This window comes from Oncorhynchus mykiss, chromosome 25 (assembly GCF_057628025.1).
Source record: "Oncorhynchus mykiss isolate SJ-2025 chromosome 25, ASM5762802v1, whole genome shotgun sequence".
In the NCBI taxonomy this organism is placed as follows: Eukaryota; Metazoa; Chordata; class Actinopteri; order Salmoniformes; family Salmonidae; genus Oncorhynchus; species Oncorhynchus mykiss.
Genome location: NC_143046.1, coordinates 86,294,734 through 86,314,859, shown reverse-complemented (window position 1 = coordinate 86,314,859; position 20,126 = coordinate 86,294,734). Strand labels below are relative to the sequence as shown.

At 43.0% G+C, this 20,126-nt stretch overlaps 1 protein-coding gene across 1 annotated transcript in view; it reads left to right on the top strand.

The window, feature by feature from the left end:
• The first annotated feature begins 901 nt into the window (after positions 1-901).
• tpo (thyroid peroxidase) overlaps positions 902-20,126 on the top strand; it is a 44,025-nt gene continuing 24,800 nt past the window's right edge. The window contains exons 1-10 of the mRNA XM_090219337.1: positions 902-983; positions 2,345-2,435; positions 2,575-2,735; positions 3,061-3,193; positions 3,572-3,701; positions 12,107-12,313; positions 12,479-12,997; positions 18,277-18,535; positions 19,417-19,587; positions 19,767-20,004. Coding sequence (XP_090075463.1) covers positions 902-983; positions 2,345-2,435; positions 2,575-2,735; positions 3,061-3,193; positions 3,572-3,701; positions 12,107-12,313; positions 12,479-12,997; positions 18,277-18,535; positions 19,417-19,587; positions 19,767-20,004 — 1,991 coding nt within the window. The remainder of the gene's footprint in view (positions 984-2,344; positions 2,436-2,574; positions 2,736-3,060; positions 3,194-3,571; positions 3,702-12,106; positions 12,314-12,478; positions 12,998-18,276; positions 18,536-19,416; positions 19,588-19,766; positions 20,005-20,126) is intronic.

Genomic DNA, 20,126 nt, shown 5'->3' with positions numbered 1-20,126 from the left:
TGAATGCTAACTGAAGCATTTGTGATTAGGGGCGTCTGAGGACATCTCCAGGAGAACTGGTACCTACTCTCTTATTACACGAAATCCTGAAGACTGTTTTAGAGAATTAGAAAAAATAGGTTACTGTACTGTTAAATTAAGCCAATTACAAATAACAACGTGAGAGGACAGAAGGATATGGGAGCAGGAGCGTGAACATAAAAAATAAAACAAATTGACTATCTGAAAGAAACGCATAACATCTGTGGACACACAGTTAGCCACTGTAGTGGAACGAAAACTGCCTGACAGAAAATATCCAACCTTGCAAGGAGATAAATCACTATCAATGCAGCAGGACTACAGGGAATAAACAGTGTCAGTCACTTTGACACGAACAATACATTGGGAGGAATTCTGATGTTAGCAAAAGCCTTCTATTAAAATGACATGTCATACGATTGTACATTTATGCAAAATCTTCCATTGTAACGGTTACCACATTACAATAACATCTCAGAATTTTACAAATATACATATAATATATAACATGGCCAGTATCTAAATGTCATTACTCTATAAAATACAGGATGGTACCTTTCTTATGGATAGAATGGCAGTGATGTTTCCTGCTCAGACATAATAAAGGCCAAGGTAATCTCACGCTGAGTCAGAAAGGTAAATTTTTTCCCTTTCTTTTTCCTAGCTCAAATAAGCACGACTTTGATGCACAATTCAATGGCGAGACATGCATGGTGAGATACATGGAAGAATAAGTTGTATCCCTTCTTGACGTGTCTTCGCTGTCTTCTAAATGCGTAGGCAGCGCAGGCAAAGTGTGCAGCTGAAGAAAACAAGGTTTGAAGTGTTTCTGCAACGTAGTCAACCAAGTATAACTGAACCTCTTATAAGGCCAGACACTATGAAACCAGACCAACGAGACCGTTTTCTCCTCGCCGACACAGACGACAAGAGTCTCTTCTCTGAGACAAAACGTCAAAAAGGTGGGCAAATATGTTGTTCGATCGGAGCTTTGGTGTAACTTCTTGAAATACTCATCATAGCAGTTACTAGGGGTTGCTTTAAACATGTCACGCATTAAATAATCATTTTTTATAATATATATATATATATATATTTCTGCGATTGACTTACTGTACATGCAGGTTTCACCAAACCATGGCTGGACATTTCAACCTGATTAAATATGCCATTGTATACTGCGCAATTCTTATGAGGTTTTTAAGTGACGAGGCCAGAAACTCCAAACGTGAGTACTATTTCTTTTGTTTATTTATTGTTCCTATCGATTATTTTATTATCTGTGCATGATTCAATTAAACACAGATGTATTTTGTATTTTGCACATATTCTATATTCTAAATCGTGTCAACTTTACCACCCGAGGACATAAAAAACTTTTAGAATACTATGGATTATATAATTGAGAAGTTGGTCATTAGAGAACAGTCTAATTCCTTCATCCAGGGAGGATGGGGGAATTAGACTGTTCTCTAATGACCAACTTTTACCTGGCAGTCTCCCTCCCAATAGGGATTTGCTAGTGCGATGTATCTCGGGGAGATTGTCAGGGAGGAAATGCAGCTATTAAATAGGGCATATTAAACATTCATCTTTTTAAAATGTTTTTTTTTTTGAAGAAAATGAAAACCCACATGATATAGTTGATATGAGAAGGGTATCAGATGTGTGCAATTGAAAGCCTTGTGAAAGTGACATGTGACTGCTCATTCTAAAGCCCTATTGTCCGAGGGGTTATTTCCTGAATCACATCAGTCTGTATTGGGTTCAGTATCTACTTCCCCCTCCACGGAATGTCATGATGTCGATACAAGTCACTTCGGGTAACCGAGAGAGGTTACTAATTATCTCCTGCTCAGCCACATTAGGTGCCATTCAAAAGATATATACAACTTTCCTTCACTGCTTTACAGGAGATATAGTAACAGAGCAGAGTGTCACTGTCACTTTCTTTTATATTTTATTGTTATATTTTACTAGGAAAGTCAGTTAAGAACAGATTCTTATTTTCAATGACGGCCTAGGAACAGTGGGTTAACTGTCTTGTTCAGGGGCAGAACGACAGATTTGTACCTTGTCAGCTCGGGGGTTTGAACTTTCCGGTTACTAGGCCAACGCTCTAACCACTAGGCTACCTGCCGCCCCTTTCTTCTTTGCCAAATTACTACAAATTACTACTTTATTATTTTCCTAATAATATTCTTTAAAAAAAAAATGTGTATACATTCTCTAACAATTTGTAAATAAATATAAACGCTCTCTATATGATGGTTCCATATTATATAGCACGGTGGGTTTCTAGTTTTTTATTTTTCTCTTCCAGGAGCATCATTTGACAATGAGGGATTGCTATTTTCCTCTTTTCAAGAAAGCCTTCAGATGGTGGAAACAGCATTATGTCACACCAGGACAGAGTAATGAACCTAATGACAGTGTGTGCATGGTTCATGTGAGAGTGTTCCTAGATACATTACTTTCACCTTTTTTTTATTTTTAAAGCAGGGGGGGGGTCCACTATTTCACTACTTATCTGCCAATTCCACTGAATCACAGGCGAGGCACACTCCGGTCCCCAATGCAGCTGTTTACATTTCTCCGGCAAGCAGAGCCTGAGACCCAAGAGATTTCCAGAGCTGCAGAGGTGTTTGACACAACTTTATATATTCTAAAGGACAGAGCCAGCCGGAGACATAAAAGGGCTCTTGTTGCATCAGGTAGGTCTATGGTCATATTTCACGTCAACCGTTATCACACAATATGCTATATGCTTGCAATGGACAGCTGAAAAAGGTCATGTCTATTCTGTGGTTTATTCAAATAACTTCCTGTGTGGTTCTAACTGGAGCCAGTTACTGGTACGAAATAGAAGAGATGCATGCTGGATGCTCACTTCACTTAGTTAAACGTCAAAGATGAGCCTCTCGCATATACAGTGTCAGCAATATTATTGAATTGCAAAATGGCTGCCCCGACCAGCCTAATTAGACGATCTGTTGCCGACTATTTGCATTAGTTAACTCAGTGCTGTCACTTCTCAAGAGCTCCTTTCATTGGAGGACTTGGCGCTGATTGCAGACCTGTCAGGTTGTCCTCCACCCGTTCTCCCAGCCTTCTGTCACAACGATTGCCTCGCCAACAAGTACCGTTCCATATCTGGAGTCTGCAATAATAGGTGTCTGGTATATTTCCTATATCGTTGTCATTAAATCTGAACATCCACAATACGTTTTGTTCATAGTTACATTTTACATTTCTCAAAATAGGTTAGAAAGTAGATTTGTTTTCTTTATAGATTCAAAAAATGACTGTAGTATTTGATGTTTTTTTAAGTAACTAGAAATTGAATCCCCCCCCCCACACACACACACACAAGCTAAACACACACACACACACACACAGCTATTTTCTGTTGATTTCCACACAATTCCTCTAGAAACTCCCACCATGCACTATAATTAATTTATTCTCTGTGTTGTGTTGCAATCGGAGATGGCATCCACACCTGTTTTGTATTGTGGGGTATTCTGACAGATTTAAACATATTTTTCAGGCAGAAGCCTTTCTGGGGCACAGCCAACAGCGCCTTGGCCAGATGGCTTCCGGCAGAATATGAAGACGGAGAAAGACAACCAAAGGGCTGGAACCATGGGCAACTATATAATGGCTTCCAACTTCCCCCGGTAATCTCTAAATTGTGAGACTGCAGGTGCACCATGTTTTCATAAAAAAAAAGCTACTTGAAAGGAGTCTACTTTAGTTTTCCAGTGTTATCTGCTTTCTATTAAAACGTGTGTAGAATATCCATTGCATTTAAATAACTACAAAATTAGGTTAGTAAATGATATGGACAGCACACATGCTGCATGCAATTCATTAGTCAGGTACCAGAGATATGAACTATTTCTGGTTATAGAAAATATATATATATTTTTTTATCATACTGAGAATATGTTAATGTTGTTTTTTTTTGCCAAGAGGAATATTATCCGATTTGCATTTATATTTGCATTTCAGATATTTTCAGCCATTGTATTTCATGTTATCGCCACACACTGACTGGATTTTTAAAAACGGGAGAAAAACCTCATTAAAATATACATTACATTACGTAGCTACACAGCCTGCAGTTTGCACAGTGTTTAACCCACTAAATGGAACCTGTAATTTATTTGCCTGTATTACAACATATTTTTTTTACTGTGATTCTGAAGCTACTGTAAATCCCAATTTTTCCTCCGAGGTTGTGAAGTTGGTAAAACACTCCTTGAAACTAACTGAAATTGTCCGTGAAAATGTAACTAAATGTAATCTAAAATGTAACATATGTAATCCCCAAAAGTAACTATAAATCACGAGAGGGCCTTAAACAATAGCTGGTAATGCTGAAAATATTAAAATCTCACCTTTCTGATAAAAAAAATGTGTTGTAAATTGTTGAGGTATAGTCACTTTTGAGGACACAAGCTCAAGTAAATACAACTATGATAAAATATGACAAAAAATATTTTGATATGATGTATTTCTTACTGAACAAAACTATATGAATAAGGTTTGAAATTACTGATATGCTTTCTAAATACAGCATAATTAAATTACTAACTACATTATTTAACCTTCCTTATACCTGTAAAATACATATTTGTGCATATTTTCTAAGTGTCTCTCCTGATCAAAACATCTGCCCCACTGCTGGGAACATCACAGAGCTCCGGCTTAGCGTCCTGAACTCAATAGGAACTGGCCTATCTTCTTATATTAATCGTCCGTCTGTGACAAACAGAAAGTGTATTTTTGTTTAAAATCTACAAATTGTTTTAGATTACTGGCTAAAAAGCGAACTCTAAATGTTCTAGAGAGATGAAACCACTTCCTCCTGCTGTGCTATGATGTAAGGAAACCACTCCTCTTTCGATTCTGGTTAGGGCCAGTTTGCGCTGTTCTGTGAAGGGAGTAGTACACAGTGTTGTACGAGATCTTCATTTTCTTGGAAGTTTCTCACATGGAATAGCCTTCATTTCTTAGAACAAGAATAGACTGACGAGTTTCAGAAGAAAGTGCTTTGTTTCTGGCCATTTTGAGCCTGTAATCGAACCCACAAATGCTGATGCTCCAGATACTCAATTAGTCTAAAGAAGGCCAGTTTTATTGCTTCTTTAATTAGCACCACCGTTTTCAGCTGTGCTAACATAATTGCAAAAGGGTTTTCTAATAATCAATTAGCCTTTTAAAATTATAAACCTGGATTAGCTAATACAACGTGCCATTGGAACACAGGAATGATGGTTGCTGATAATGGGCTTCTGTACGCCTATCTTGATATTCCATTAAATCTGCCGTTTCCAGCTACAATAGTCATTAACAATGTCTACACTGTATTTCCGATCAATTTGATGTTATTTTTAATGGACCAAAAAAAAGGACATTTGTAAGTGACCCCAAACTTTTGAACGGTAGTGTACACGGCGAGAAGTTGCTTAACGTGACCACACTCCCGGGTAGGGTACATCCGTAGAGTACTCTCATGTAATAAGCCTAACTTTGGCGGCATCCTAAGCAAACTACTGACACTTTTTTGATGTTTTAATGAAGGTTTTCAGCAGCGTCATTACTAACATACGTGGTTGTCACAACACCTCATTTTTTTTTACCTTTATTTAACTAGGCAAGTCAGTTTCAAACAAATTTTTATTTACGATGACGGCCTACCGCGGGCAAACCCTAACCCGGACGATGCTGGGCCAATTGTGCGCCACACTACAGTATGGGGACTCCCAATCACGGGCGGTTGTGATTACAGCCAGGAATCGAGATGCAGTGCCTTAGACTGCTGCGTCACTCGGTAGCGCAAATTATTTGCATGATACGTCTTCTGCCACTCTATTGTTTTACCCTGCTAACACCGACAGTAGAGCTAATACAGCTGTCACTGTTTGTTAACCCCTAGCTTTTTTTGCCTGTAAACTGGCTGGCTAGCGAGAGAAGTTAATCACGATTGAATTAGCTAGTCTTAGATATGTCGCGTAACTACTTCCAGTGTTTGCCTGCCCTTGTAGGGTCTAGGTATTTAGAAAGTTGATTCTTGTTGGCTTGCCTATACAGTACCAGTCAAAAGTTTGGACACACCTACTCAATTCAGGGATTTTTATATATTTGTACTATTTTCTACATTGTAGAATAATGGTGAAGACATGAAAACTATTAAATAACACATATGTAGTGACCAAAAAAGTGTTAAACAAATCAAAATTATGTAATACATGTATCACTAGCCACTTTAAACTATGCCACTTTGTTTACATACTCATCTCATATGTATATACTGTACTCGATATCATCTACTGTATCTTGCCTATGCTGCTCTGTACCATCACTCATTCATATATCCTTATGTACATATTCTTTATCCCCTTACACTGTGTATAAGACAGTAGTTTTGGAATTGTTAGTTAGATTACTTGTTGGTTATTACTGCATTGTCGGAACTAGAAGCACAAGCATTTCGCTACACTCGCATTAACATCTGCTAACCATGTGTATGTGACAAATAACATTTGATTTGATTTGATTTGAAAATATATTTTATAGATTCTTCAAAGTAACCACCCTTTACCTTGATGGCAACTTTTGCACACTCTTGGCATTCTCTCAACCAGCTTCATGAGAAATTATTTTCCAACAGTCTTGAAGGAGCTCACGCATATGCTGAGCACTTGATGGCTGCTTTTCCTACACTCTGCGGTCCAACTAATCTCAAAACATCCCAATTAGGTTGAGGTCGGGTGATTGTGGAGGCCAGGTCATCTGGTACAGCACTCCATCACTCTCCTTTTTGGTAAAATAGCCCTTACACAGCCTGGAGGTGTGTTGGGTCATTGTCCTGTTGAAAAACAAATAATAGTCCCACTAAGCGCAAACCAGATGGGATGGCGTTCTTGCCATAATATGGACTATTTTACCAAATAGGGCTATATTCTGTATACCACCCTACCTTGTCACAACACAACTGATTGGCTGAAAAACATTAAGGAAAGAAATTCCACAAATGTACTTTTAGGAAGGCACACCTGTTAATTGAAATGCATTCCAGGTGACTACCTCATGAAGCTGGTTGAGAGAATGCAAAGAGTGTGCAAAGCTGTCATCAAGGCAAAGGGTGGCTACTTTGAAGAATCTCGAATATACAATATATTTTGATTTCTTTAACATGTTCTGGGTTACTGCATGATTCCCTATGTGTTATTTCATAATTTTGATGTCTTCACTATTATTCTACAGTGTAGAAAATAGTACAAAATTAAGAAACATCCTGTAACGAGGAGGTGTGTCTAAACTTTTGACTGGTACTGAATGTCCTTTCAACTTTCCTGGAGACCAGCTGGGGAGACCATCCTACCAAATGGCCCAAAGTAGTGGAGGCAGCCTGCTGGTAGAGGCAGCCTGCTGGTAGAGGCAGCCTGCTGGTGGAGGCAGCCTGCTGGTAGAGGCAGCCTGCTGGTAGAAGCAGCCTGCTGGTAGAGGCAGCCTGCTGGTAGAGGCAGCCTGCTGGTAGAGGCAGCCTGCTGGTAGAAGCAGCCTGCTGGTAGAGGCAGCCTGCTGGTAGAGGCAGCCTGCTGGTGGAGGCAGCCTGCAGGTAGAGGCAGCCTGCTGGTAGAGGCAGCCTGCTGGTAGAGGCAGCCTGCAGGTAGAGGCAGCCTGCTGGTAGAGGCAGCCTGCAGGTAGAGGCAGCCTGCAGGTAGAGGCAGCCTGCAGGTAGAGGCAGCCTGCAGGTAGAGGCAGCCTGCTGGTAGAGGCAGCCTGCTGGTAGAAGCAGCCTGCTGGTAGAGGCAGCCTGCTGGTAGAGGCAGCCTGCTGGTGGAGGCAGCCTGCAGGTAGAGGCAGCCTGCTGGTAGAGGCAGCCTGCTGGTAGAGGCAGCCTGCAGGTAGAGGCAGCCTGCTGGTAGAGGCAGCCTGCAGGTAGAGGCAGCCTGCAGGTAGAGGCAGCCTGCAGGTAGAGGCAGCCTGCTGGTAGAGGCAGCCTGCTGGTAGAAAGCCCAAAGCTTTCCGTCATCATAGTGGCCTAACAGCCTGAAACCATGATGTTCTTTTCACCTGGTTTTTGGGCAGTGCTGGTCTTTTCTCCTACTGTTGTTTAAACAAACAGCGTGTTTTTAGATAGCATGTTTAAGAAAGTCCGTTAGAATCGTCACTTTCGACTGATGATCGTGATCGTACATTCCGTTCGACAGTTATCTGTTCATGCTAAACATTTTTACGTTCAGAATGAAAGTGTTTTTAGTTATGATGTAGTTGATTAAGACAACATGGAAGTCTCAAGCATATCCCAAATGTTTCTAGAATGATAAAAAAAAAAAAAACACCTGTTATCTGGTAATGAGTAAAGTTGGCAATTTAACAGAGGAGAAACGGGAGTACTGAGTCTGTACTGTACTCAGGGGACCTGGGCATGTTAAGCCCTGCTTCGCCGTGTGTATCTATTCCAGGCATGTTGCCACGTTCATGTGCTAGTCAGAACTAGGAAGCTGTGACATTTTCCACGTGCTAACAGGTTGTAAGGTGCCGCGTTTCCCCGTGCTAACTGGTTGTAAGGTGCCGCGTTTCCCCGTGCTAACAGGTTGTAAGGTGCCGCGTTTCCCCGTGCTAACAGGTTGTAAGGTGCCGCGTTTCCACGTGCTAACAGGTTGTAAGGTGCCGCGTTTCCCCGTGCTAACTGGTTGTAAGGTGCCGCGTTTCCACGTGCTAACTAGTTGTAAGGTGCCGCGTTTCCACGTGCGGCGGTCAACAAGTTAGCGAGTCAAACATTTCTGAGAGTCCTAGTTCCGACTAGCATGTGAACGTGGCGTGTGCTTTGTCAGTGTCGTAGGGTTCAGCTAGGAGTTGTTGGATAGTCGGAAGAGAGAATGAAATGGTAGGAGGGACATCCCAACTTCAAGTGGTGTCAGATTTCACAGGCGGAAAATATTCACTGATTTGTCTGTGAGAACCAGGGCTATCGCTCAATGCAAGCCATTTCTTTTTTTTACCCCTTTTTCTCCCCAATTTCGTGGTGTCCAATTGTTTAGTAGCTACTATCTTGTCTCATTGCTACAACTCCCGTATGGGACCAGCCGTACTGCTTCTTAACACAGCGCGTGTCCAACCCGGAAGCCGGCCGCACCAATGTGTCGGAGGCTACACCGTGCACCCGGCAACCTTGGCTAGCACGCACTGCGCCCAGCCCGCCACAGGAGTCGCTGGTGCGCGATGAGACAAGGAGATCCCTACCAACCAATCCCTCCCTAACCCGGACGACGCTAGGCCAATTGTGCGTCGCCCCACGGACCTCCCGGTCGCGGCCGGTTACGACAGAGCCTGGGCGCGAACCCAGGGACTCTGATGGCACAGCTGGCGCTGCAGTACAGCGCCCTTAACCACTGCGCCACCCGGGAGGCACAATGCAAGCCATTTCAATCTATGGTTTCCACGGATCGATTTATAAGCAAATCTGCCAGGTTGAAACCTGTACCAGAACCATGCAGGTCCCATAAACAGGTGATTTTTAAATCTAAGAGGTTATTTAAAGGCCATCTTTGTTGAGAGACAAGGACATGGGCTATGGTCATGCTTGCAGTGTACTTGTGTTTGTGAACAGTGAAGCTGTTGATTTCTTCATTATCCTGTACGAGGACTAGTTTAGAACCACCAAAAACACAGACGCTCCAAAATATCAACATTTCTCATCTAACCTCATCATGTTCCCACTGTATTACCAGGTACATGAAGTCATCATGCTCCCACTGTATTACCAGGTACATGAAGTCATCATGTTCCCACTGTATTACCAGGTACATGAAGTCATCATGTTCCCCCCACTGTATTACCAGGTACATGAAGTCATCATGTTCCCCCCACTGTATTACCAGGTACATGAAGTCATCATGTCCCCACTGTATTACCAGGTACATGAAGTCATCATGTTCCCCCCACTGTATTACCAGGTACATGAAGTCATCATGTTCCCCCCACTGTATTACCAGGTACATGAAGTCATCATGTTCCCACTGTATTACCAGGTACATGAAGTCATCATGTTCCCCCCACTGTATTACCAGGTACATGAAGTCATCATGTTCCCACTGTATTACCAGGTACATGAAGTCATCATGTTCCCCCCACTGTATTACCAGGTACATGAAGTCATCATGTTCCCCCCACTGTATTACCAGGTACATGAAGTCATCATGTTCCCCCCACTGTATTACCAGGTACATGAAGTCATCATGTTCCCCCCACTGTATTACCAGGTACATGAAGTCATCATGTTCCCCCCACTGTATTACCAGGTACATGAAGTCATCATGTTCCCCCCACTGTATTACCAGGTACATGAAGTCATCATGTTCCCACTGTATTACCAGGTACATGAAGTCATCATGTTCCCCCCACTGTATTACCAGGTACATGAAGTCACCATGTTCCCACTGTATTACCAGGTACATGAAGTCATAATGTTCCCACTGTATTACCAGGTACATGAAGTCATCATGTTCCCTCCACTGTATTACCAGGTACATGAAGTCATCATGTTCCCCCCACTGTATTACCAGGTACATGAAGTCATCATGTTCCCACTGTATTACCAGGTACATGAAGTCATCATGTTCCCACTGTATTACCAGGTACATGAAGTCATCATGTTCCCCCCACTGTATTACCAGGTACATGAAGTCACCATGTTCCCACTGTATTACCAGGTACATGAAGTCATCATGTTCCCACTGTATTACCAGGTACATGAAGTCATCATGTTCCCACTGTATTACCAGGTACATGAAGTCATCATGTTCCCCCCACTGTATTACCAGGTACATGAAGTCACCATGTTCCCACTGTATTACCAGGTACATGAAGTCATCATGTTCCCCCCACTGTATTACCAGGTACATGAAGTCACCATGTTCCCACTGTATTACCAGGTACATGAAGTCATCATGTTCCCACTGTATTACCAGGTACATGAAGTCATAATGTTCCCACTGTATTACCAGGTACATGAAGTCATCATGTTCCCCCCACTGTATTACCAGGTACATGAAGTCATCATGTTCCCCCCACTGTATTACCAGGTACATGAAGTCATCATGTTCCCCCCACTGTATTACCAGGTACATGAAGTCATCATGTTCCCACTGTATTACCAGGTACATGAAGTCATCATGTTCCCACTGTATTACCAGGTACATGAAGTCATCATGTTCCCACTGTATTACCAGGTACATGAAGTCATCATGTTCCCACTGTATTACCAGGTACATGAAGTCATCATGTTCCCCCCACTGTATTACCAGGTACATGAAGTCATCATGTTCCCACTGTATTACCAGGTACATGAAGTCATCATGTTCCCCCCCACTGTATTACCAGGTACATGAAGTCATCATGTTCCCCCCACTGTATTACCAGGTACATGAAGTCATCATGTTCCCACTGTATTACCAGGTACATGAAGTCATCATGTTCCCCCCACTGTATTACCAGGTACATGAAGTCATCATGTTCCCACTGTATTACCAGGTACATGAAGTCATCATGTTCCCACTGTATTACCAGGTACATGAAGTCATCATGTTCCCCCCACTGTATTACCAGGTACATGAAGTCATCATGTTCCCACTGTATTACCAGGTACATGAAGTCATCATGTCCCCACTGTATTACCAGGTACATGAAGTCATCATGTTCCCCCCACTGTATTACCAGGTACATGAAGTCATCATGTTCCCCCCCACTGTATTACCAGGTACATGAAGTCATCATGTTCCCCCCACTGTATTACCAGGTACATGAAGTCATCATGTTCCCCCCACTGTATTACCAGGTACATGAAGTCATCATGTTCCCCCCACTGTATTACCAGGTACATGAAGTCATCATGTTCCCCCCACTGTATTACCAGGTACATGAAGTCATCATGTTCCCCCCACTGTATTACCAGGTACATGAAGTCATCATGTTCCCCCCACTGTATTACCAGGTACATGAAGTCATCATGTTCCCACTGTATTACCAGGTACATGAAGTCATCATGTTCCCCCCACTGTATTACCAGGTACATGAAGTCAGCAAGAAGATACTGCAGAGCTCCAGCAGACCGATGTTGCTAGATGCTGCTTATTGTCAGATGCTAGTGGACTGGGGCCAGTACATCGACCATGACATATCCTTCACTCCTCAAAGCACAAGCAGAGCTGCTTTCTTGGGAGGACTGGACTGTTTAAAGACGTGTGAAAACATAAACCCCTGTTTCCCTATTGAGGTAACCACTCGTAATCACCCCTAATGAATACGCGTTCACATCAGTTGTCTGTCTGCTTCCCAAATCCTACCAATCCCTTTTAATTAAGGAGACAAAAGTGTTGTAAAGTATAGCTTTTGGAAAACAACATGTTTGGCTCAGACTAACTTGTGTTCTTTCTTTCAGACATTCCCTGATGACAAACTGTCTGGGAACAGAAGCTGTGTGCCATTCTTTCGTTCATCGCCAGCCTGCTTCTCCGGTAATGCACAGGCTGCGACAACGGACATCAAACAAGTGCTACAGCGTCAACAAATGAACTCAATCACGTCTTTCCTGGATGCATCCACTGTATATGGCCACACCCCATATTTACAGAGTGCCCTTCGAGACCTCTCAAACTCTGAGGGTCGGCTGGCTGTCAACAGCAGATTCACTGACAATAGTGGCAGACCCTACCTGCCCTTTGTCCCCAACACCCCGTCTCCATGCTTCCAAGATCCAGGGGATCTGCAGGGGGAAAGGGTGGATTGTTTTCTGGCTGGGGACAGCAGGGTGAATGAGGTTCTGACCCTGGCGGCTCTACACACTTTGTGGATGAGGGAACACAATAGAATCGCAGAGGCCTTGAATAGCCTCAACCCACACTGGAGCTCAGAGATTATTTACCAAGAGGCCCGCAAGATCATCGGAGCTCTGCACCAGGCAAGTCCTACTGTACATGATGGAACGTCACGATAATATTGTATGAATTCTATTAAAATACATAGTCGTGTAGTATTTTCACTTTGGGGGAGCCTTGCTTTGTTGTGGGATGACCCAGCACCAGGCAAGTCCTACTGTACATCATGGAACGTCTTTGTTGTGGGATGACCCAGCACCAGGCAAGCCCTACTGTACATGATGGAACGTCTTTGTTGTGGGATGAACCAGCACCAGGCAAGCCCTACTGTACATGATGGAACGTCTTTATTGTGGGATGACCCAGCACCAGGCAAGTCCTACTGTACATGATGGAACGTCTTTGTTGTGGGATGACCCAGCAACAGGCAAGCCCTACTGTACATGATGAAACGTCTTTGTTGTGGGATGACCCAGCACCAGGCAAGCCCTACTGTACATGATGGAACGTCTTTGTTGTGGGATGACCCAGCACCAGGCAAGCCCTACTGTACATGATGGAACGTCTTTGTTGTGGGATGACCCAGCACCAGGCAAGCCCTACTGTACATGATGGAACGTCTTTGCTGTGGGATGACCCAGCACCCCTAGTTCCTGGTTCCTGATGTATGGTGTTAGTTATTGTAGTGAGATTATCAGAGTGTTATTAGCATTATCCAAGTAAAAAAAAACATATTTCTTTTAGGTCAGAGGTCAATCTCTTAATTCAGAGTTCTTATCTGCATCAGAATGGGGTTTGATTTTAAAGTGCACAAATAACTTCCTAAAAACGGCCATTGGTCTTACATTAGTCAAAAAGATGTAATCAATTATACTGAACAAAAATATAAACACAACATGTAAAGTGTTGGTCCCATGTTTCATGAGCTGAAATAAAAGATCCCCACATTTTTCCATGGGCACAAAAAGCTTATTTCTGTTAATGAACATCCCTGTTAGTGAACAGTTCTCCTTTGCCAAGATAATCCATCCACCTGACAGGTGTGGCATTTCAAGAAGCTGATTAAACAGCGTGATCATTACACAGGTGCACCTACAATAAAAGGCCACTCTAAAAGGTGCAGTTTTGTCACACAACACAATGTCACAGACGTCTCATGTTTTGAGGGAGCGTGCAATTTGCATGCTGACTACAAGATTGTCCAACAGAGCTGCTGATGTTGATTTCTCTACCATAAGCCGCCTCCAACATTGTTTTAGAGAATTTGGCAGAACGTCCAACTGGCCTCACAACCATAGACCACGTGTAACTACGCCAGCCCAGGACCTCCACAACCACAGACCACGTGTAACTACGCCAGCCCAGGACCTCCACAACCACAGATCACGTGTAACTACGCCAGCCCAGGACCTCCACAACCACAGACCACGTGTAACTACGCCAGCCCAGGACCTCCACAACCACAGACCACGTGTAACTACGCCAACCCAGGACCTCCACAACCACAGACCACGTGTAACTACGCGAACCCAGGACCTCCACAACCACAGACCACATGTAACTACGCCAACCCAGGACCTCCACAACCACAGACCACATGTAACTACGCCAGCCCAGGACCTCCACAACCACAGACCACGTGTAACTACGCCAACCCAGGACCTCCACAACCACAGACCACGTGTAACTACGCGAACCCAGGACCTCCACAACCACAGACCACATGTAACTACGCCAACCCAGGACCTCCACAACCACAGACCACGTGTAACTACGCCAACCCAGGACCTCCACAACCACAGACCACATGTAACTACGCCAACCCAGGACCTCCACAACCACAGACCACATGTAACTACGCCAGCCCAGGACCTCCTTTTGATGGGGAAAACTGCCTTTTGATTGGCTGGGCCTGGCTCCCCAGTGGTTGGCCTATTCCCTCCAAGGCCCAATCATGGCTGTGCCCCTGCCCAGTCATGTTAAATCCATAGATCAGGGCGTACTGAAGTTATTTAAATGGATAGATTTCCTTAAATTAACTGTAACTGTAAAATCGTTGATATTGTTTCGTTCACTTCTTATCTTTTCAGGTCGAAAGTCAGTTTAGAAAGTCAAGAGGGGATCAACATGCTTTCTTAGTCCATCTGGCATAGAATGAGGCGAACCGAATCGCCTGCATGCACTTCTGCCATTTCAAAATGTGGTAGAAAATGGCCCCATGGCAATCCCAGAGTGGATATAAGGATAACACTATAACCCTCGTGGTGTTCGTTTTAACTGCTTAGGAATCCCCCTTGACCACAGAGACAGGGAATTATGAAGATTAAAGGCCAGGTAGACTACTAAATACTGTCGCCTGTCTCAGCGGGATAAAAAACGGCGTTATATTGGTCAAAGAAGAATCTGTAAGGCTAAGCGCAACCCAGCCCTCCTTACATTGAAATGACAGGGAGAGAACGTATGATGTTTTGTTAGAGAGAAGTTAAAAGAGTGCACCAACCACCAGAAAACAGTTGTTTCAACAAAGTCTCCGAAGGGTTGATTTTCTATAAGATGATCAAATTGTCTGTCTTGTCAAATGTGAAGAGAGCAAGGCTTCACATACTTACTGTACATACTGCAGTCTCTGTGTGATACAGTGTCCTGTACATACTGCAGGGTCTATGTGTGTGATACAGTGCCCTGTACATACTGCAGTCTCTGTGTGTGATACAGTGCCCTGTACATACTGCAGTCTCTGTGTGTGATACAGTGCCCTGTACATACTGCAGTCTCTGTGTGTGATACAGTGTCCTGTACATACTGCAGTCTCTGTGTGTTATACAGTGCCCTGTACATACTGCAGTCTCTGTGTGTTATACAGTGTCCAGTACATACTGCAGTGTCTCTGTGTGTGATACAGTGCCCTGTACATACTGCAGTCTCTGTGTGTGATACAGTGTCCTGTACATACTGCAGTGTCTCTGTGTGTTATACAGTGCCCTGTACATGTTGCAGTTTCTGTGTGTGATACAGTGCCCTGTACATACTGCAGTCTCTGTGTGTGATACAGTGTCCTGTACATGCTGAGCCTCTGTGTGATACAGTGTCCTGTACATGCTGAGCCTCTGTGTGATACAGTGCCCTGTACATACTGCAGTCTCTGTGTGTGATACAGTGCCCTGTACATACTGCAGTCTCTGTGTGTTATACAGTGCCCTGTACATGCTGAGCCTCTGTGTGATACAGTGTCCTGTACACTGTACATACTGCAGTCTCTGTGTGTGATACAGTGCCCTGTACATACTGCAGTATCTGTGTGTTATACAGTGTCCTGTACATACTGCAGTGTCTCTGTGTGTTATACAGTGTCCTGTACATACTGCAGTGTCTCTGTGTGTTATACAGTGTCCTGTACATACTGCAGTGTCTCTGTGTGTTATACAGTGTCCTGTACATACTGCAGTCCCTGTGTGTGATACAGTGCCCTGTACATACTGCAGTGTCTCTGTGTGTTATACAGTGCCCTGTACATACTGCAGTCTCTGTGTGTAATACAGTGCCCTGTACATACTGCAGTGTCTCTGTGTGTTATACAGTGTCCTGTACATACTGCAGTCTCTGTGTGTGATACAGTGCCCTGTACATACTGCAGTGTCTCTGTGTGTTATACAGTGTCCTGTACATACTGCAGTGTCTCTGTGTGTTATACAGTGTCCTCTGTAATTATTAGGACGGTGAAGCATGTTTTTCTTCTCATGGCTCTATACTACCAAAAATGTGAATTTGAAATAAACCCATGACTGTGATTTTAAAGTGTAGATTGAGGGTATTTTCATTCATATCGGGTGAACTGTTGTGAAATTATAGCACTTTTTGTACACAGTCCCCTAATTTTAGGGGAGAAAACGTGTTAGGACAAATTCATTTATGTGTATTAAAGTAGTGAAAGTGAAGTGTTTTGGTCCAATATCCACAGCACTCATAGACTACATCAAGCTTGTGACTCTACCCATGTGTTGGATGCATTTGCTCTTTGTTTTGGTTTGTGTTTCAGATTATTTTCTGCCCAATAGAAATGAATGATAAATAATGTATTTTCTTTTCCATTTTTTTGGAGTCACTTTCAATGTAAATGAACACTTCTACATGAATGTGGATGCTACCAGGATTACATATAATGCTGAATGAATCGTGAATAGTGATGAGGGAGAAAGTTACAGACACAGAAATGTCATACCCCCACATAAATGCAAACCTCCCCTGTTATTGTAATGGTGAGAGGTTTAGCATGTCGTGGGGGTATGATGTGAAATGCTAACCTCCCCTGTTATTGTAATGGTGAGAGGTTTAGCATGTCTTGGGGGTATGATGTGAAATGCTAACCTCCCCTGTTATTGTAATGGTGAGAGGTTTAGCATGTCTTGGGGGTATGATATGAAATGCTAACCTCCCCTGTTATTGTAATGGTGAGAGGTTAGCATGTTTTGGGGGTATGATGTGAAATGCTAACCTCCCCTGTTATTGTAATGGTGAGAGGTTAGCATGTCGTGGGGGTATGATATGAAATGCTAACCTCCCCTGTTATTGTAATGGTGAGAGGTTAGCATGTTTTGGGGGTATGATGTGAAATGCTAACCTCCCCTTTTATTGTAATGGTGAGAGGTTAGCATGTCTTGGGGGTATGATATGAAATGCTAACCTCCCCTGTTATTGTAATGGTGAGAGGTTAGCATGTCTTGGGGGTATGATATGAAATGCTAACCTCCCCTGTTATTGTAATGGTGAGAGGTTAGCATGTCTTGGGGGTATGATATGAAATGCTAACCTCCCCTGTTATTGTAATGGTGAGAGGTTAGTGTGTCTTGGGGGTATGACATTTGTGCATGTGTAACTTTCTCACTCATTATTATTCAGGATTCATTCATGATGATCCTAAATCTTGGTAGCATCCACATTAATGTAGGCGTGTTAAGAAACGTTTTCTATTCTTATTTACAATAAAAGTTACTCCAAAATGACACGATACATTATTTACATTGAGGCCAAATGACATTTTCTGAGGTGAACCACAGGGGAACAAATAAACAATATCTCCAAGCGCGCATAAAATATCCCAAAATACCATCTCAGTAGAATATATTCAGATGAATGTATACAGCCTGTCCTAGATAATCTTGCTAATTTTCTGCAAGGATATCTGGTGGCAGTGCATTAATCTGAACCCTGAGGGTAACTTGTCCTGTTCCAACTTGGACTACAGTAAATATATATTTTTAATGGACTGGACATGGAAACTTGTAGTGTGCAAAATGTATTCTTAAAAAAAAAAAAAAAAAAAACTTAAAGTCTCCTTTTTGCTTTGTTCTGTATTTGCCCCCAGATTATAACCACCAGGGATTATGTTCCCAAAATTATTGGAAGAGAGGCTTTTGATCTTTACATTGGTCCCTATGGGGGCTATGATGCAACTACAGAGCCCTCAGCCTCCAATGTATTCTCGACTGCTGCATTCCGATTCGGCCATGCCACTATTCCCTCAGTTCTCCGGAGACTCAACCAGAGCTTCCAGGAGCATGAACACTTCTCCTCTTTGAGTCTGCATAAGACTTTCTTCAGTCCCTGGCGACTCATCAAAGAGGGTTGGTATTCTCATATGCTGCATACATACTTCGGGGCGGCAGGTAGCCTAGTGGTTAGAGCTGTAGGGACCAATAACCGAAAGGTTGCTGGATTGAATCCCCGAGCTGACAAGGTAAAAATCTGTCGTTCTGCCCCTGAACGAGGCAGTTAACTCACAGTTCTCCGGGAAGGCTGTCATTGTAAATAAGAAATTGTTCTAAACTGACTTGCCTAGTTAAATAAAGGTTCAATTTAATAAATAAATACATTACTATTGGAACTAATAGGGTGGACTGTTGCATACTAAACACTTAAAAGGGCCAATCCTTAGATGAAACAATAACAAAGGGTGTCCCCCACCTCTGTTTTGTTAAAGGCTATCAAAGGAGTCTCATTTCAGGCTATACAGCATGATGTTTTTGTGCAGTACACACCCAGACTGGCCTCCTCTACTTAATGTAACCTCTGAAGTCTATAACTACATGTACCTTACTACAGTTGACATGGCAACTCCCTTTTTAAAGTACTCTTAGTACTGTTCATGGGATATTGTTAATCTGACAGAGACTTGGCACTGTTATTTTGAATTTTAAATAGGAATAATCATGTGAGCTGCTCCAGAATACATTACTGAACATCCAAAGTGATGCATAACTATACCAGCCAAAGCCAGTTCTCAGTGGTTACTAGCAGACTGAATGATTTAGCCCCACAGATATGCATTTTATTGCAATGAAAGGGATCATATTCACATAACTAGCTCTGCTGGAGGCATGTGAAACTTACATAACTACCCTAGAACTAATTTGACTGGAAGTATTTGCGGAGAATAATAATGTGTTTATAGTGCAAAGTGTATTGTGAAATGTTGTCATCTTTTTTTTTTTTTTTTTCACGAAAGGTGGACTAGAGCCAGTCCTCCGAGGCCTGTTGGGGACGCCGGCGACTGTAGTGAGCCCAGAAAACCTACTGACTGAGGAGCTGACAGAGAGACTGGTTGTGCTTACTGTCCCAGGGGGCTTGGACTTGGCCGCACTCAACCTGCAGAGGGGACGTGATCATGGACTTCCAGGTCAGTGTTACCCATAAACAGGAGTCAATAATTAGGACAATTTAAACTAAATCTATTTGAAATCCAACCCAAAAAAATAATAATTGGTATTAATCGCTCTCCACAACTCCACTGTGAGGATCTGTTTTGAATCCTCTAGTAAGCAGGCATAATGCAATTGCGCCATAATTACGTCCCAGGTTACAATGACTGGAGGACGTTCTGTGGACTGGACAGAATAGAGACTCGAGACGACTTCAGAGAAGTTGTAAAAGATGCAAGTGTTGTTGGGAAGATCATGGACTTGTATCGACATCCTGACAACATTGACGTGTGGCTAGGAGGACTGGTAGAGGAACCTCTGTCTGGCTCCAGGACTGGTCCACTCTTTTCATGTCTCATTGGAAAGCAGATAAAGATGATTCGAGATGGGGACAGGTGAGTTTATTGAAACACGTGAACAGATGCTACGTAGAAAACATACACTATATCCATGGAGGGGTTTGGAAGGTAACTGGTAGTACGTGGGGCGGCAGGGTAGCCTAGTGGTTAGAGCGTTG